The 13,720-nt window shown below is 35.5% G+C and overlaps 3 protein-coding genes across 6 annotated transcripts; 2 read left to right on the top strand and 1 right to left on the bottom strand.

The window, feature by feature from the left end:
- The first annotated feature begins 3,156 nt into the window (after positions 1 to 3,156).
- On the top strand, positions 3,157 to 4,783 carry LOC107861435. The gene is made up of 3 exons (XM_016706779.2): positions 3,157 to 3,531; positions 4,274 to 4,394; positions 4,476 to 4,783. The coding sequence occupies exons 1-3, from the start codon at positions 3,308 to 3,310 to the stop codon at positions 4,527 to 4,529; spliced, it is 399 nt and encodes a 132-aa protein (XP_016562265.1). The 5' UTR covers positions 3,157 to 3,307; the 3' UTR covers positions 4,530 to 4,783.
- A 1,048-nt stretch (positions 4,784 to 5,831) lies between these two features.
- On the top strand, positions 5,832 to 8,931 carry LOC107861434 (putative uncharacterized protein DDB_G0294196). 4 transcript variants are annotated; one of them, XM_016706776.2, is made up of 4 exons: positions 5,832 to 6,076; positions 6,187 to 6,337; positions 6,532 to 7,747; positions 7,993 to 8,931. In XM_016706776.2, the coding sequence occupies exons 3-4, from the start codon at positions 6,585 to 6,587 to the stop codon at positions 8,240 to 8,242; spliced, it is 1,413 nt and encodes a 470-aa protein (XP_016562262.1). In that variant the 5' UTR covers positions 5,832 to 6,076; positions 6,187 to 6,337; positions 6,532 to 6,584; the 3' UTR covers positions 8,243 to 8,931. The 4 variants fall into 4 exon arrangements, with proteins under 4 accessions (XP_016562262.1, XP_016562264.1, XP_016562263.1 ...); XM_016706777.2 differs by having other exon boundaries at positions 5,860 to 6,076; positions 6,187 to 6,235; XM_047407507.1 differs by having other exon boundaries at positions 5,860 to 6,076; positions 6,187 to 6,366.
- A 320-nt stretch (positions 8,932 to 9,251) lies between these two features.
- On the bottom strand, positions 9,252 to 13,335 carry LOC107860449. The gene is made up of 4 exons (XM_016705816.2): positions 12,527 to 13,335; positions 10,894 to 11,688; positions 10,277 to 10,751; positions 9,252 to 10,202 (listed from the first exon to the last, which is right to left on the bottom strand). The coding sequence occupies exons 1-4, from the start codon at positions 12,807 to 12,809 to the stop codon at positions 10,019 to 10,021; spliced, it is 1,737 nt and encodes a 578-aa protein (XP_016561302.2). The 5' UTR covers positions 12,810 to 13,335; the 3' UTR covers positions 9,252 to 10,018.
- Positions 13,336 to 13,720: the final 385 nt, after the last annotated feature.

The raw sequence follows: 13,720 nt of genomic DNA, 5'->3' as shown, positions 1-13,720 counted from the left end.
TACTATGAGTGAACTTAAATGTAAAAATGTGTTTAAGAGAGAATTTGAAGTATCAAAATCTCTTTAGAAACCTATGTGATTATTAAACTCTTTCAAAAAGGAAACTTGATGAAACGTAGAATTTTTAATGGACTAACCGATACTGTATTTAAATATCATTTTTCAACTTAAATGTAAATATATTTTTTGTCAATATCAACAAATTCATATAGAAACCCTGAAACCCATCATTTTATTTGAGTTTATATCTCTTTTATAATATTTGAAGTACTGCAATTCAATATTTGTAAATACAGATATACAAGTTTTTATATTGCACATATTGAAGTCAATATTAGTGTAAATACAGTATGACCATTGTAGTCGGAAAATAAAGAAATGATTAATATATTCAAGATAATTACGTATTTACAAAATACCGTCTCAATTCATCCTATTTCATCAGATCTGGGATGTGATATGGTTTCGAAGGATGAACCGGATATGGACAGTTCCAATAAGATTTCATTCTTGAACAAAAATTTATTTTTTTGATTTATTTCATCTATTCCATGACCGGAACAGGGGAGGATACACGTTATACTACGATTTTGAATCAGAAGAGAGATTTCAAGAAATGACATGTACTAGCAATGGCGGATGTACATGCATTCCACCCTTCATCGGAAAATTATACTATTTTTACATGATAAATTTTTTTTTTTATGTATCAATAGTAGAGGCTGAACCTCCTTCGACTAGTTCGTATATGTACTATTGAATTTCCTCACTGAAAATCCTGGATCCACCCGTGTGTACTAGGAAGTAGATTTTGGTGGAACAATTTTTTTTTCACTTCTGCCTATGCAACATGGAAGACTAAAAGATTGTGACAATTTGAGGTGTAGCTTTTCTTTCTCATATATTTTGGTGGTGTGCTAGTGTAAACAGCTACATTTAACCTGCCTTACTGTTGCGTTGACTGCTTGAATTTAGTTGACTTGCTGCAGCAATTGTAGTAAAAGCAAAAAAATCAGTGGTCCCTTACTAGCTTTCTTCTTGATTGGGGAAAAAAAAAAACGAGATTTGATTGATACTCTTCTTTCACTCAGTTGACTTATCATACGATTAAAGCAATGTGATGGCAAGATAATCTCAGTTTCTAAATAATCGTAGAGTTTAGATCAACTTAAACACCCTATCAGAGGTGGAGTCAGCCCTTTTTAGGGGTTCATCTGGATCACCTTCGATGGAAAAATATATTATTTATGCATCATTAAAATTATTTTTTATGTGGTTATAGCAGGTGTTGAACCCCTCCGACTTAATTTTCTTTGAATATTGAACCCCTTACTTGAAATCCTGGCTCCGCCTCTGCACACTGTGACTAATTTTCTAGAATATTTGTCACCTTCCATCAGCACAAATACCGTACTATTCTGTCTACCAGATTTAGGATAAATATAAGGAAATCATCTAAGTAACATTTTTGTCTATTTAGATTAATTTAAACTTGAAAATCTCATGATTTTCATTCCATTTTATTGACTACTAGAACACACCCTTGAACGCATTATCTAAATCTTTTGTATCAAACATAAATTAATGGTATATTTTTTTTCAAGAAATTGATGAATTGTGTTTCTTCATTCCTTGAACAATTGTGTTGTTTGCGAGACCTTATGGCCCGTGCGTGATCCAACAGACAATGGAATCCCCATTATGCATTGACTTGTTAAAAGGAAAGATTTAAAACAGATACACATCACTTCTAAGTGTGCGCACTACTAACTACATTGTCATTCAAATTATGGCATGCTATACACAAGGTTATTTGTTCTTCTAAATTTAATTTCATATTTAATAGTATAAGAAATAAAATATTGATTGGAAGTGTGGGTAAAAGAGGTTCTCCCTTCGTCTAGTGGATTAAATTTGTCACTATTGGGATAAAAGATGTCCTTAACATTTCTAGTGATTCATGTTAGGATCAACTTATTTCATGTTTAGTTGAGATAAAATATATGAGATAACTCATTTCATACATAGTTATTTGAGGTTTGTAGTGTTACTTTTATCCACCTTAATTATGAAATAACTAATTTCGAGATAACTTATTTACCAATCAAACGATCTAAGGATACTTTATTTGCTATTGCCATTGCCAAAAATGCTTATAGAGTATTTATTTATTCAAAAAAATAACAATAATATTCGGAACTATTTGTATTGCATCTCGACTATATTATCGAATATATGCTGCCTTTCACTAGCACAACTATAAAGTATCTCTATCCACTATTTTGTTGAGACAGACAAATGGACCACACAATATTTGTTATTTTTATTGACATTCAAATTTTATGTTTATCTACACTTCATTGATTAAGATTTAAATTTCATGTATATCTACAGTACCATTGATTAAGATTTAAATTTTATATATATCCACACTTCATTAATGGTACTGTAGATATACATAAAATGATCATTGAATTTTAACTTTAGATATAAAGGGAAGTTTCGGTCAAAGTGCTATCTATGTCCTTTCCCTACCAAAAGATTAAATTTCTAAATGAATAAAGGGAAAGGACACAGATAGCATTTTGGTCGAAACTATTGATACGAAAATGGTCATTGAATTTTAACTTTATTTGCTAGCAGTTTTATACAATTTTGTTACAAATTTCATACATATTTTACTCAAATATATATTCTATATAATAAATATATAATTTCTATATGCATATATATATATATTTATTTATACAATGATGATAAAAATTTTATGCACATCATTTTTTAAAAAATACATATTTTATATAACAATAATATAATTTCTATTCATAAATTTGTTGCTCCCTTTTCTCGTTATAAACTGTATCAGTATGATAAATGAATTGTATCAATATGATATATAAACTATATTTGAAGTACCTATTTCAAAATGATCTAAATTAAGAAAAAATTATTTAATGAAATTAAAATGACGGACTGATCATTCCATATCGCATGGTTCAAACGGGTAAAAGGTGATTAAAGAAGCGCCTATTTTCCCGTTGGATTTAAAAATCATTCTAGAGTCGTCTCGGTTGTCCCTTTTTTACTCGATTAGAAAAATAAAAAGAAAAAGAAATGTAGGATTGGTTCGTCTCTACTTGACCCACCTAGCCCCAAAAATTCGACCGTTGAACGGTCGTCTTTCTGCATATAAAAATTATTCAATCACTCCACTTTCTTAATTCAATCCTTTAATCCAATATATTAAATTCAATACAATCTCCCCGAAATCTGAAATCTCTCTCTGTTAATACAAAATAGTTTCATTATGGAGGGAATTAAGGAAACCGTTGTACCAAAATCTCCCATTAATGAAACAGTTGTAACAAAAGCAATCATCAATGAAGCTGCCGAAAGGATTGTGGTGGTTGCAGCAGAGCCAAAAACACCGCCCCTTAATCGGCCAACAATTGTTCTTCCTAATTCTCCAATCAAAAGTGAGAATACACCCGATCGCCTTAAGGTCCCCAAGCCATTTAAATACCCTGAAAGGTGACTATACTGTTTTATTCTCTTCTCTTTTATACAGCAATCTATTTTTATAAGATCTAGTTTTCTCCATTTCAAACATCGTATGCTATATACTCTCTCCATTTTATATTACTGTGCCCTTGTTGAATCGGCACACTCCTTAAGAAAGGTTTAATTTGAGGTGTATTTTTACTAACATTATTAATATTAATTAAATGATATTTTGAAACTCTAAATTTTACTACTACTATTTTGTGTAATTATTTAATGCTAAAGATAACATGAGATATGAGTAATAGAACTCTCTTGATTTGTCAAAATGGACAATTAAAATGAAACATCTATTAGGAGCCAAATAACATGAAATGGAGGGAGTTGTTCAACAAAAGCTTTCAACTGGTGGTTGTAGTGGTCGCGATCTCTTCTAATGGAGAATCTCTGTTAAGGAATGATCCACCCCCACGTAAACTCATTATCTCTCTAAAATTTTAGGTATTTTATGTACATATTTCCTAGAATTGACAAAAAGTTGAATGGTACACTAAGTTGAATGCCGAGTTATTTACCTCTGGTGAAATTAGATTCTCAACTCCGCGAACAATAGTGAATATTTGATATTTCTCCCTGCAATTTTATTAGGCTCGCTCCCATAGCAATATCATATTTTGATTCAGACATTTGCTCATATAATGTCATTACAATTAGAGAATTGGGAGTTGTTTAAGTTGATGAATAAACATACCACAATTGGTTATGTGTGCAGGTACACAAGTCCAACTGATCAAATGATGTCTCCTGTTTCAAAGAGACTCCTAATTGTCAGAAGTAGAAAGGCCAGCACACTTTTGCCACCCTCCAAAGATCGACCTCTTCATCAACATATGGTTTGTATTATACTATATAATGTGATATGCCAATCACATTTAATTTTTTGTTTCTTCACCATATATCTTTTTGTGCAACAGGTTCAAGGTTTACGGCTTCAGGAATCTGGTCTTTGTCGAACTTTGAATTGCTGATCATGTTAGGAAATTCTTTTTATTTATTTTTTTCCAATTTGTCACTTCAATAAACTACTACAAGTGGAGTTTATGCTTATTTCACCTTTCATTTCTCAACCTCCAAAATGTAGAAGGGTACACTGCTATTTGTCTGCTTTATATAAATCAGCAGACTTGATCTACCAAGTCTTGTAGGGATCACTTGTTTTGGTGTGTAGATTTCACCTTTTTAAATCCTCCTGCAATGAAAAGAATGGATTCATTTTCTCCTACTGGCAAAATTTTGGAACTTACTGCTCGTCTGACTTTGTGAACACATCACCCTCCCTAGTCCCCACTCGTGGGTTTTTTACACTCGATTAATTGTTGTTGTACTGAAAATTCTTCTATCTGGAAATTCTGTTGCTTCAGTAAATCATCATAAATCACAACACTTCAATGACGAATGCGCTAAACTGACTGAAACAGATTGTGCCGCCAATTTCTGATAAGAAAAAAAAAATTGAGCTCTCCTTTTCTCCGTCTCTGCCTAGAAAGTTCATAAACAATTACAAATGATATTATGTATTTCCATTGTATAAATCAAAGACCAACTTCATAGTATAAATCAAATTAACCAGCTAGGAAGAAACAGCGAACTGACTAAACTAAAGGAGAATTTTAACATTCAGGGATGAGATTCAAAACTCCACACGAAGAGAATATAAATGAAAATATTTGATGGAGGTCATTAACACGATAGGGGTTCTTTATTTCCACCTAAAAAACTTTAATAAAAGTAAAAATAAATTTATTTGGCTACAATTACAAACTCTGCCAAACCGGACTTTGGTCAGGGGTGATTGCAATGAGATTAGTATTTAGGAACATTAAAAATAAGACATATTACATGTTATAATTATAATTGTAGATCTTAATTTATATATCTCATGATAAACAATTTTTTTGCAGCGCATCAATTTGTATTTATTTTATGATAATATCTCATAAGTTTATGTCCGGGTCACGACTTTAATTTTTAAAGAACCTATACCCACTAGGCATTTGATGGGTAAAAATTAAAGATAGGTCTATTTGAATTTGAAGGACAAAACGTGCAATTGATTTGTTCCGATACACCCATTAAACTTGGATCATAGAGGACCAATTGATCCAATTTTTTATACCCGACCGACCCGAATACTGAGAATACATTTGGAGTAGATAAAAATGGCGCCAATGGTTGGTTAAACGGAAAAATAATTAAACATCTCCGAAATAGCAGCTTAGCCTTTATTTCTGAAACAATAATTTACTTAAAATAAAACCCTTAAACTACTCTTTTTAATTTTTGTTTTCTTTGTTTTTTAATACTTCTTTTCTGAGCCCTAAATCTTTTTTACTTTGCATTTCCTATTCAAGTAAAATAAAATTTAAAAAATTATATTATTCTCTCTCTCTTACCTCACAATCTTGAGGGGTAAGGAGCTGTATCTTTTTATATATTTAGATTATCATTAGCAAACAGGATACAGCCAGTAATCAAGATTTGGTTTTTATAATTGGTGGGATTCCTTAATATTTAGGTACATTCTAATGTTTTTGTCTGTTTAATTCACAATTAGCACGATGTTCTGTTTTATTTTCTTTCGAAATCTCATTTGATGGATCGATTTTTCCTTTCTTTTTGGCTTAGGTAAAAAGAATTTGAATCAGACAAATTATTGACGATTGGAAAGTAACAGGTTCAAAGTATATTCAAATTATATAGCCGACCCCAGCTAGCTTAGGATCGATGTTGTTGAGATGATTGTTTAGCGAGCCCAAATAACAATGAGAATCATTCAGTATATTGTTATCTCCTCCAAGAATATGTGTAACTTTTGTTTTGTCATTTTACGCGTTAACAACTTCCCAGAATGCCAAAATGTCTTTCATAATCATTCGAATGTTTTAATATCAGGCAATTGTGGTTTGAAAAAGTATGATCTTATTGCTTTAAGTACTATGGATTTTGTTGAATTGTTCTTGTTCTCTGCAGGAGAGCTATTTACGCGAACTACATTAAGCGCTGAAAGTATCTGTTGATTGGAAATGAACAATAAAGAAATGGAGAACTGGAATAGTGGTACTAACAAGCCTTCAAAGCAACATCCTGAGAGTAAACATGAGGATATCAAACCACTTATGAAAGTGAAAACATCCGGTTTATCTGCTGCATCACCGGCTCTGTCGTCTCCTACTTCATCCGAGTCATCACCAGAACTAGGTAAAAGTCGAAAGGACTCTCTTGGAGATGCAAATGCTTCATTATCAGCATCTTCATCTACTTCTGATCATGTTCCTAATCAAACACCACAATGGAGCATGATAAGTGCATCTCCGCGTGGTGAAGATCCTCCACAATTACCTGATTTTTTCCCTCAGACTTCTGAATGGAGCGGAGCTAACCCTGCACCGATGAAGTCACCTCCAATGCATAACATGGGTCATCCTCCGGGTTATGATCCCAATCGGATTCCATTGTCTATATTTGCAAGCAAGCCTAATAGCAGTGGTATGGAATGGAGTACTGCTTCAAATGAGTCATTGTTTAGTATTCATATGGGAAACAGCAGCTTCAATAGAGACCAGTATAACATGATGTACAGATCTGGAGAACTCATGAAACCGGAGGAATGGAGTAGTTCTCTGTATAATGCACCTGAAGTTAAATCCAATGAAAAGAAAAATCTGCCTCCCAACCTTCCCCCTGTTGTCGAAATGACAAAAAATAAAGAGGTAAAGAATGATATTACACTGGAGACACCCAAAGAAAAGATTGTTGAACCCTCCAAAATAGATCCGGGGGAGAATCAGGAAAATAACATCAAAGCGAAGAAGACATCTGATGTCGATGAAGTTCAACATTCTGTCTCAGAGCTCAACAAGTTGGATGAAGTTCAACATTCTCCCTCAACGCCCAAAATGTCGGATGAAGGTCAATATCCTCCCTCAACGCCCAACAAGTCGGATGGTAAACTTGCACAGTTTGAAGCAAGTCATGCTTCCTCATCCCGATATTCTCCCTCAACGCCAAGCAAGTCAGATGCTAAACTTCCCCAGTTTGAGGCAAGTCGTCCTTCCTCGCCTCAAAATTCTCCCTCAACGCCCAACAGGTCGGATGGTAAAGTTCCCCAGTTTGACGCAAGTCACGCTTCCTCACCCCGCCTTTCCAATGAGAGTGGAAACAGCAGCAGTTCCTTTGCTTTTCCAGTGTAAGATATCCTTCTCGCAACTACCATATTCACTAAAATATGCTCCAAAATTCATACTTTTCCCCCCTTATCTAGTTTGGGGGAATGCAGAAACTTGTAGTTGTTTTTATAAGCATTACAAGCTTGTAGAAACTTTAGTATCTATCTTCTTCTTGTTTTTTGGGTGAAATCTGCTCTGCTAGTAGTTTGTTACATGCATGAAACACATTTGGACTATGTTTATAATCGTTTTTGGTTCATTGCAGACTACTTAATGATTCTGGGAAAACTGGCTCACTCAAAGCTCCCTCTGCAAAAATGGAGAGACCCGAACCACCTCAACCTCAACCTCAACCAGATTTACAACCAGAAATGCAGCCTCAATCACCTCAACAATCACGGCCATACTCGAAGCTAGAGTCAAGACAGCCAGAGTCAAAACAACCAGAGTCACAGCCTAAACTGGCAGCGACCACTTGGTTTTCTTGTTTCTCTTGCTGGCCTCGATGTTGTTGAGATAGGCTTTATGCTAATCCTTTGTATGTATGCAAGAAATACTGACTCATATCCTCATGCTCAAGGAGGACTCTTAGAAGTTAGAACTATCTTCCCCGTAAATTGTACATTTCCTTTGCCATGTGAAATACATGTGAGGGCATTCAGTGATGCATATATTACACAGGGGTGAATAGCATTAACGAGTATATTGGGGAAGCGTGGTTAACCCATGTAGGTGTGAGTTTTGATGCCCCAGTGCTTTGGTTTAGTTGTAAAATCTCAATGCATGGTATGTGGATTAGGCGTATGTCACAGTTTGAACCCTGCTGCAAACTAGAGTATGGCATTTAAGTGAAGAAAGATAGAAAGGCAGGTCTATCACCCACAAACCATCACCGCACTGGTTATACTACAAAGTAGAAATAATTTGCACATTGTTGGCTAATTAATACTCTATCTGCTTAAGTGGAGAAGGGATAGAAGGTCGAGTCCAACAACCACGGGGACTATAAAACAAAGTAGAAATGTTCACAGTGTAGTTGGGACAGATTAATACTCCATATACTGTTGATCAATACTCGATATAATGGAACGCCACTAGAGCTATTGTATAGCCAAAAGAAAAAAAAGGCTTTTCCGATAGCTCTGCAAAGCAACAAATGATCCCCTTAAGTAATATTGTATGCAAGAATGGTGTTTATTTATCCGTTTCAAATGCAGGTTAATTTGCTCCCAACCACGTTAAAGTGTTAACACCAGAGACAATAACATATACCCCGAATGCTGGTTCCCACACGAAAAAAGCAAATTGAACGATGAATTTTACCTCAACATATTAACCACTGACACATGACACATGGACAACGCCAAACCTGTCAGCAACTTACAGAACAGTTTCATCCAGTAATTTTCCAGGATGATTGCTGAAAACAGAAACCATCCAACAGACATGATCACCCCCAACAAACTATTAAGAAGTATAATACCACTCATATGAGACAGAAATAGAGGAAGAGGAAGAACTATATGAAAACAAATGCAAGTGCCTGCCAAGTAAATCTAAAGATATTCTGTCTGCAAAAGTACTTTATAGTCATAAGCTCCAAGAAACAAAAAGAAGAGGCGAAAGGAAGAGACTGTTGAAAATGCCCATCAAGTAAATCTACATACTCCATTTGACAAAGTTCTTTGTGATCATAAGAACCAAAAACCAAGGCTTACTGGATGTACATTCTAAGCTACTACTCTAGAATTATATTCTGGCTAGAACAATAACAGTGACTACAAAATATTTCCGTCAACCTGCAACCAGAAATCTTTGTGCTTCTGGCCGGTTTTCTAATCACCAGGTAACCTAAACACATTCTTCCTGAATGCTCCAAATCCTAGTAATCTGAAAGCAGTAGTAGACTTTCTATTGTAAACAATATTTCCAGCGAACAGAATTTTAAGATGAAGAAGTTTAGAAAAGTAACAACCATGCTGCTGGAATGAAAGTTTACGAGATCCATCAGCATAGTTAGGTGGATAGAAGCATGATAACAATGCCATCCCTTTAACATAAGGTTGTCCATGGTTTCAAAGCTGCCCACTTATCAGCTGCAAGTGTCTTGAAAAGCAGTCCCAAGAAAAAAGAGATCTCACTCCTATGCTAGTGTCATCAAGTTGGCACTGAACATACCGTCTAATATGAAATTGAGCTGCTTCTAAAATCAATTAATTCCAAGATATCTGATCCATTCTGAAAACATGTCATGACTATGACATGCTAAAATACTGAAAGATCTCTCTCAACTAGGTACCTGTTCTGGTATCCTTATCATTATTAGTTTCTGGGAGAGTGATAGTAATTGGTTGCCAATCAGAGTGAGTTCTAATCCATCGCTTCACAGTGATAATCATATTCAGGATTTGAAGTACTTCACCCAATGTAAGGTCTTTAAGGCATGCATTTCTAAGAATCAAAGCGGCTTCATACCTGGAAGGCACACAGAACATGAGAGAAAACTCTGAGAATCACTAAAAACCATGCAGCACAAACTAACTGTTTACCTGGATTCCGATGCTTCCATTGCTGAATGTCCAACAGTTGAACAAAGGAATTTCTCAGTTGCATTCCAAGTTGAATCCTGATACTGGTCAGGATTGCCACCAAGTGGATTCTCACATTTCCAAATCCTCTCAGTCCTACCAACATATAGCTCAAAATCAACTTGTCCTAACTTTACTATCATTTGTTGGTCTAGTGCAGTATTTAAGGCTACTGTAACATCAGTAAGCCGATATTTAGGGTTACCATAACGTATACAATAACCAATATTTTCTTTGGTAGGGACAATCTTCTCGAGCTTCAAAGTGTTTAACGCAAGAAAGACGACCTTTATAAGACCTTGAATGTGTTCAGGCAACTGTAGATCCAAATCTGAATTACCACATACAGATCTAGAAACCCCCAATGAGGATGGAAGGAAGGAAAACTCAGGACGTACATCACCCTTCTTCATAGAAACACATAAATCACACCTACCTACAAGCGAATTACCACCATTAGTGGCCTCAAGAAAGCTATCTGGCTAAGTAAACTTCAGTTTGGGTCACAATACTTCCCGGTTTTATAAATCTAAAATTAGGAGTGTAATACAAGTTTATGGGGCTACCAGATAAATTACCTATGCCAGCATTAGGATGATGTGCACATGGTGTAGAAAAATCAGCAGAACCTTCAGGTCGTTGAAGCGGAGGTTGCAAATTGTTCTGGCGAGAGTTTGATTTCACAATGTTATATGGAACAGGAGGAGGTTGAGATTGAGTACGCTGATCAGGCTTATTTTCTATGATTTTATTGTTACGGTTCTCTGGACTATCACACTTAGCAAAAAATTGATGTGGTGCAACAGCTGGTGCGAGTTGGCGATAGCTGCTACTAGCTTCTTCAATTCTAGCTGGCACACTTTTCATGCTGGTCATAGTCAGTTGATTCGAGTTCTTAGGTACGTAAATAACTTTAATTTTAGTATCAAAATAGAGTCCGGGATTAGATAAACTTTGGGCCCCGGTAGCATTAGCATGGTCATTGATATTGGTATCAGCATTGGCATTGGCATTGGTATTAATAATGGCATTAGCATTGGAATAAGCAAGTTGTTTCGCTGATATAGGTTCAGAAATTGGAGTTGGTATGGATTCTTGACGTAATGTGTTAGTACCAAAAGCAAGTTCTCGTGGAGGTCCTCCAGCAGCAAGGCTTGTCCATTGCCACACATTTGTGGCAGCAGCAGCAAGAGCAGGAGAAGCTTGAAAAGGTTGTGCTAGAAGAATATTATATCTCCTCATCCGTAACTGATGAATGGCATTGGAGAAATCCCTGTCTCCTGAAATGAGCAAATAATTGGCAGGTGCTGGATTGTCCACTGCCCAAAATAGCATATCCACCAAAATTTTCTTATCACTAGCATCCTTTACCCCTGTTCATCATACATAATTCAATGAATGAATTGCATTTGGCGTGTAAACACTAAAGAATGAATAATACCAACAACTACCAATCCCAAGCAAATTCAAACTGTTAGGGCTAGCTATATAAATCCTACATACCAGTCCATTTAAACTAATCTAGATATAAAATTATATAAAGGTAAATTTCTCGGAGGGCTAATCAACAAAAGCAACATACACATTATATTCCCACAACTGAGCACCCAAGGGTGTGGCGTAGTGGTCAATGATGTGGGTTGAATACTGAGAGGTCTTCAAGTTCAATTCCCTACAGAGACAAAACACTAGGTGATTTCTTTTGGTATTAACCTTTGTGGATTGAGTTATTTGACACCCGTTCTTGTGCAATTAGTCGGGTGCGCGCAAGCTGGCCCATCTTTGATTACGATTAAAAGGAACGATCTCAAATAGACCCCAAACACCACGGTCAACATAAAGTATATTTATAGTCCCACAAGAAGAGTGGGTAGGGTGGGTGCAGCAACCTTAGAGGTCACTTTCAATAAACCCTCGGCTCAAGAAAATCATTTTCAACAAAGATTTGAAAGAAAAACAAGTTTAAAACGTTAAAGGAAATGGACGAACACGACTTAAACAATTTCTTTTAAAAAAAGGCAGCCCAATGCACTAGGCCTGAACAACAAGGGTTTATCGTAAGCAGCCTTAACTTACACTTCTGCCAGAGCTTGCTTCTACGGCTTGAACCCGCAACAACTTAAACAATTGATTCCACTAATTTGTATAGCCTATAAAGATATTATTCATGTATCCAATGAAGCAAGGATAGAAAAATGTTCGTGACCATACCAGCCGGTACGTGATTGAGACCGATTCCAGTACTAGACAGGGCTCTTTGAATAATCGAAGGAATGCCATTAGTATCACCATAAGCAGAAATAGTAACAGGTCCATTATAGTTCAATTTCATCAATGCCGCACTTATATTCTGAGCGATTAAATGAGCATCATATCCCCTTGGCACCTGACAGTTCTCTATATCCCACCATACCGATGTTTTCGCCGCCTCATACTGCGGTTCCGCCGCCGATGCTCCGCCGTTAATAGCCTCCTTCAACCCGTCTCCGGCCATTTTTGTTTTTTTCGTTAGACACCGCTCACTTGGCACTAGGAACTTTGCACAATGCTGAATTTGAACCGCCCCCACGATCACCTCTTTTGTTTTATTTACCAAAATAACCCTCTTTCGGCCGTGCACAAAAATAAGGCGCGCTCTGCAACTTTATTGAAAAAAATGAGTGTGTATGTATACTAAACAAGTTCTAAGGGTAGTTTGGTAGAGTGTATAAGAATAATGCTGAATAGGGTATATTAGTAATATTTGTATTATTAATGTAAGTATTAGTAATGCTGATATAAATTATGCAGACATTATTTCTTATACAGTGTTTGATTTGATGTATTAAAAATAATATATATTTACATATTTTTTATAAAATAATATTTATTTATCGAAATACCCTTTTTATATATGAGCACCAACAATTCTATACTACTGCGTATACATAGGAACACCGATATGTTTGAAATACACTACTGTAGATTTCAATTCTACAGTAAAATTGATAATTTTCTAACATAAATTTAAAAAAAAAAAAACGAAAAGGAATATGAAATTCAATGTAATTCCTTTTCATGAATAAAAACAAGACCTTTGTCTTTGTCTCACAGCAAACATCAAGCTACTGCCCCGTGAGGGAAAGATTGTAAGCTAACTGGTATCCGAGGAACGAAGGCAAACAGTGACACCCTGGCTGGAGCACATCTTGATACTTACCAAACAACTCCTCTGATTGTTTGGTATGAAAAAAAATGGAAGCAACCACCACCAGCTGGTGTATTCAAACACCGAAATATCCAATCATTTTCATTGTGTTGTATCCAAATACCCAAATATCCAATGGCTGGAGCACATCTTGATACTTGCCAAACAACTCCTCTGATTATTTGGTATGAAAAAAAATGGAAGCAACCACCACCAGC

Source organism: Capsicum annuum, chromosome 2 (genome assembly GCF_002878395.1).
Source record: "Capsicum annuum cultivar UCD-10X-F1 chromosome 2, UCD10Xv1.1, whole genome shotgun sequence".
NCBI lineage: Eukaryota > Viridiplantae > Streptophyta > Magnoliopsida > Solanales > Solanaceae > Capsicum > Capsicum annuum.
The sequence above is the reverse complement of the archived record's forward strand: the minus strand, read 5'-3'. Positions and strand labels throughout refer to the sequence as shown.

Excerpts from the sequence above, each read along its gene's own strand:
- LOC107861435 (XM_016706779.2), top strand. The coding sequence starts at position 3,308 with ATGGAGGGAATTAAGGAAACCGTTGTACCAAAATCTCCCATTAATGAA. Across the intron at positions 3,532-4,273 it reads CCATTTAAATACCCTGAAAG|GTACACAAGTCCAACTGATC; the intron begins GTGACTATACTG and ends TTATGTGTGCAG. Across the intron at positions 4,395-4,475 it reads GACCTCTTCATCAACATATG|GTTCAAGGTTTACGGCTTCA; the intron begins GTTTGTATTATA and ends TTTGTGCAACAG.
- LOC107861434 (XM_016706776.2), top strand. The coding sequence starts at position 6,585 with ATGAACAATAAAGAAATGGAGAACTGGAATAGTGGTACTAACAAGCCT. Across the intron at positions 7,748-7,992 it reads AGTTCCTTTGCTTTTCCAGT|ACTACTTAATGATTCTGGGA; the intron begins GTAAGATATCCT and ends GGTTCATTGCAG.
- LOC107860449 (XM_016705816.2), bottom strand. The coding sequence starts at position 12,809 with ATGGCCGGAGACGGGTTGAAGGAGGCTATTAACGGCGGAGCATCGGCG. Across the intron at positions 11,689-12,526 it reads TCTCAATCACGTACCGGCTG|GGGTAAAGGATGCTAGTGAT; the intron begins GTATGGTCACGA and ends TATGATGAACAG. Across the intron at positions 10,752-10,893 it reads TCATCCTAATGCTGGCATAG|GTAGGTGTGATTTATGTGTT; the intron begins GTAATTTATCTG and ends ATTCGCTTGTAG.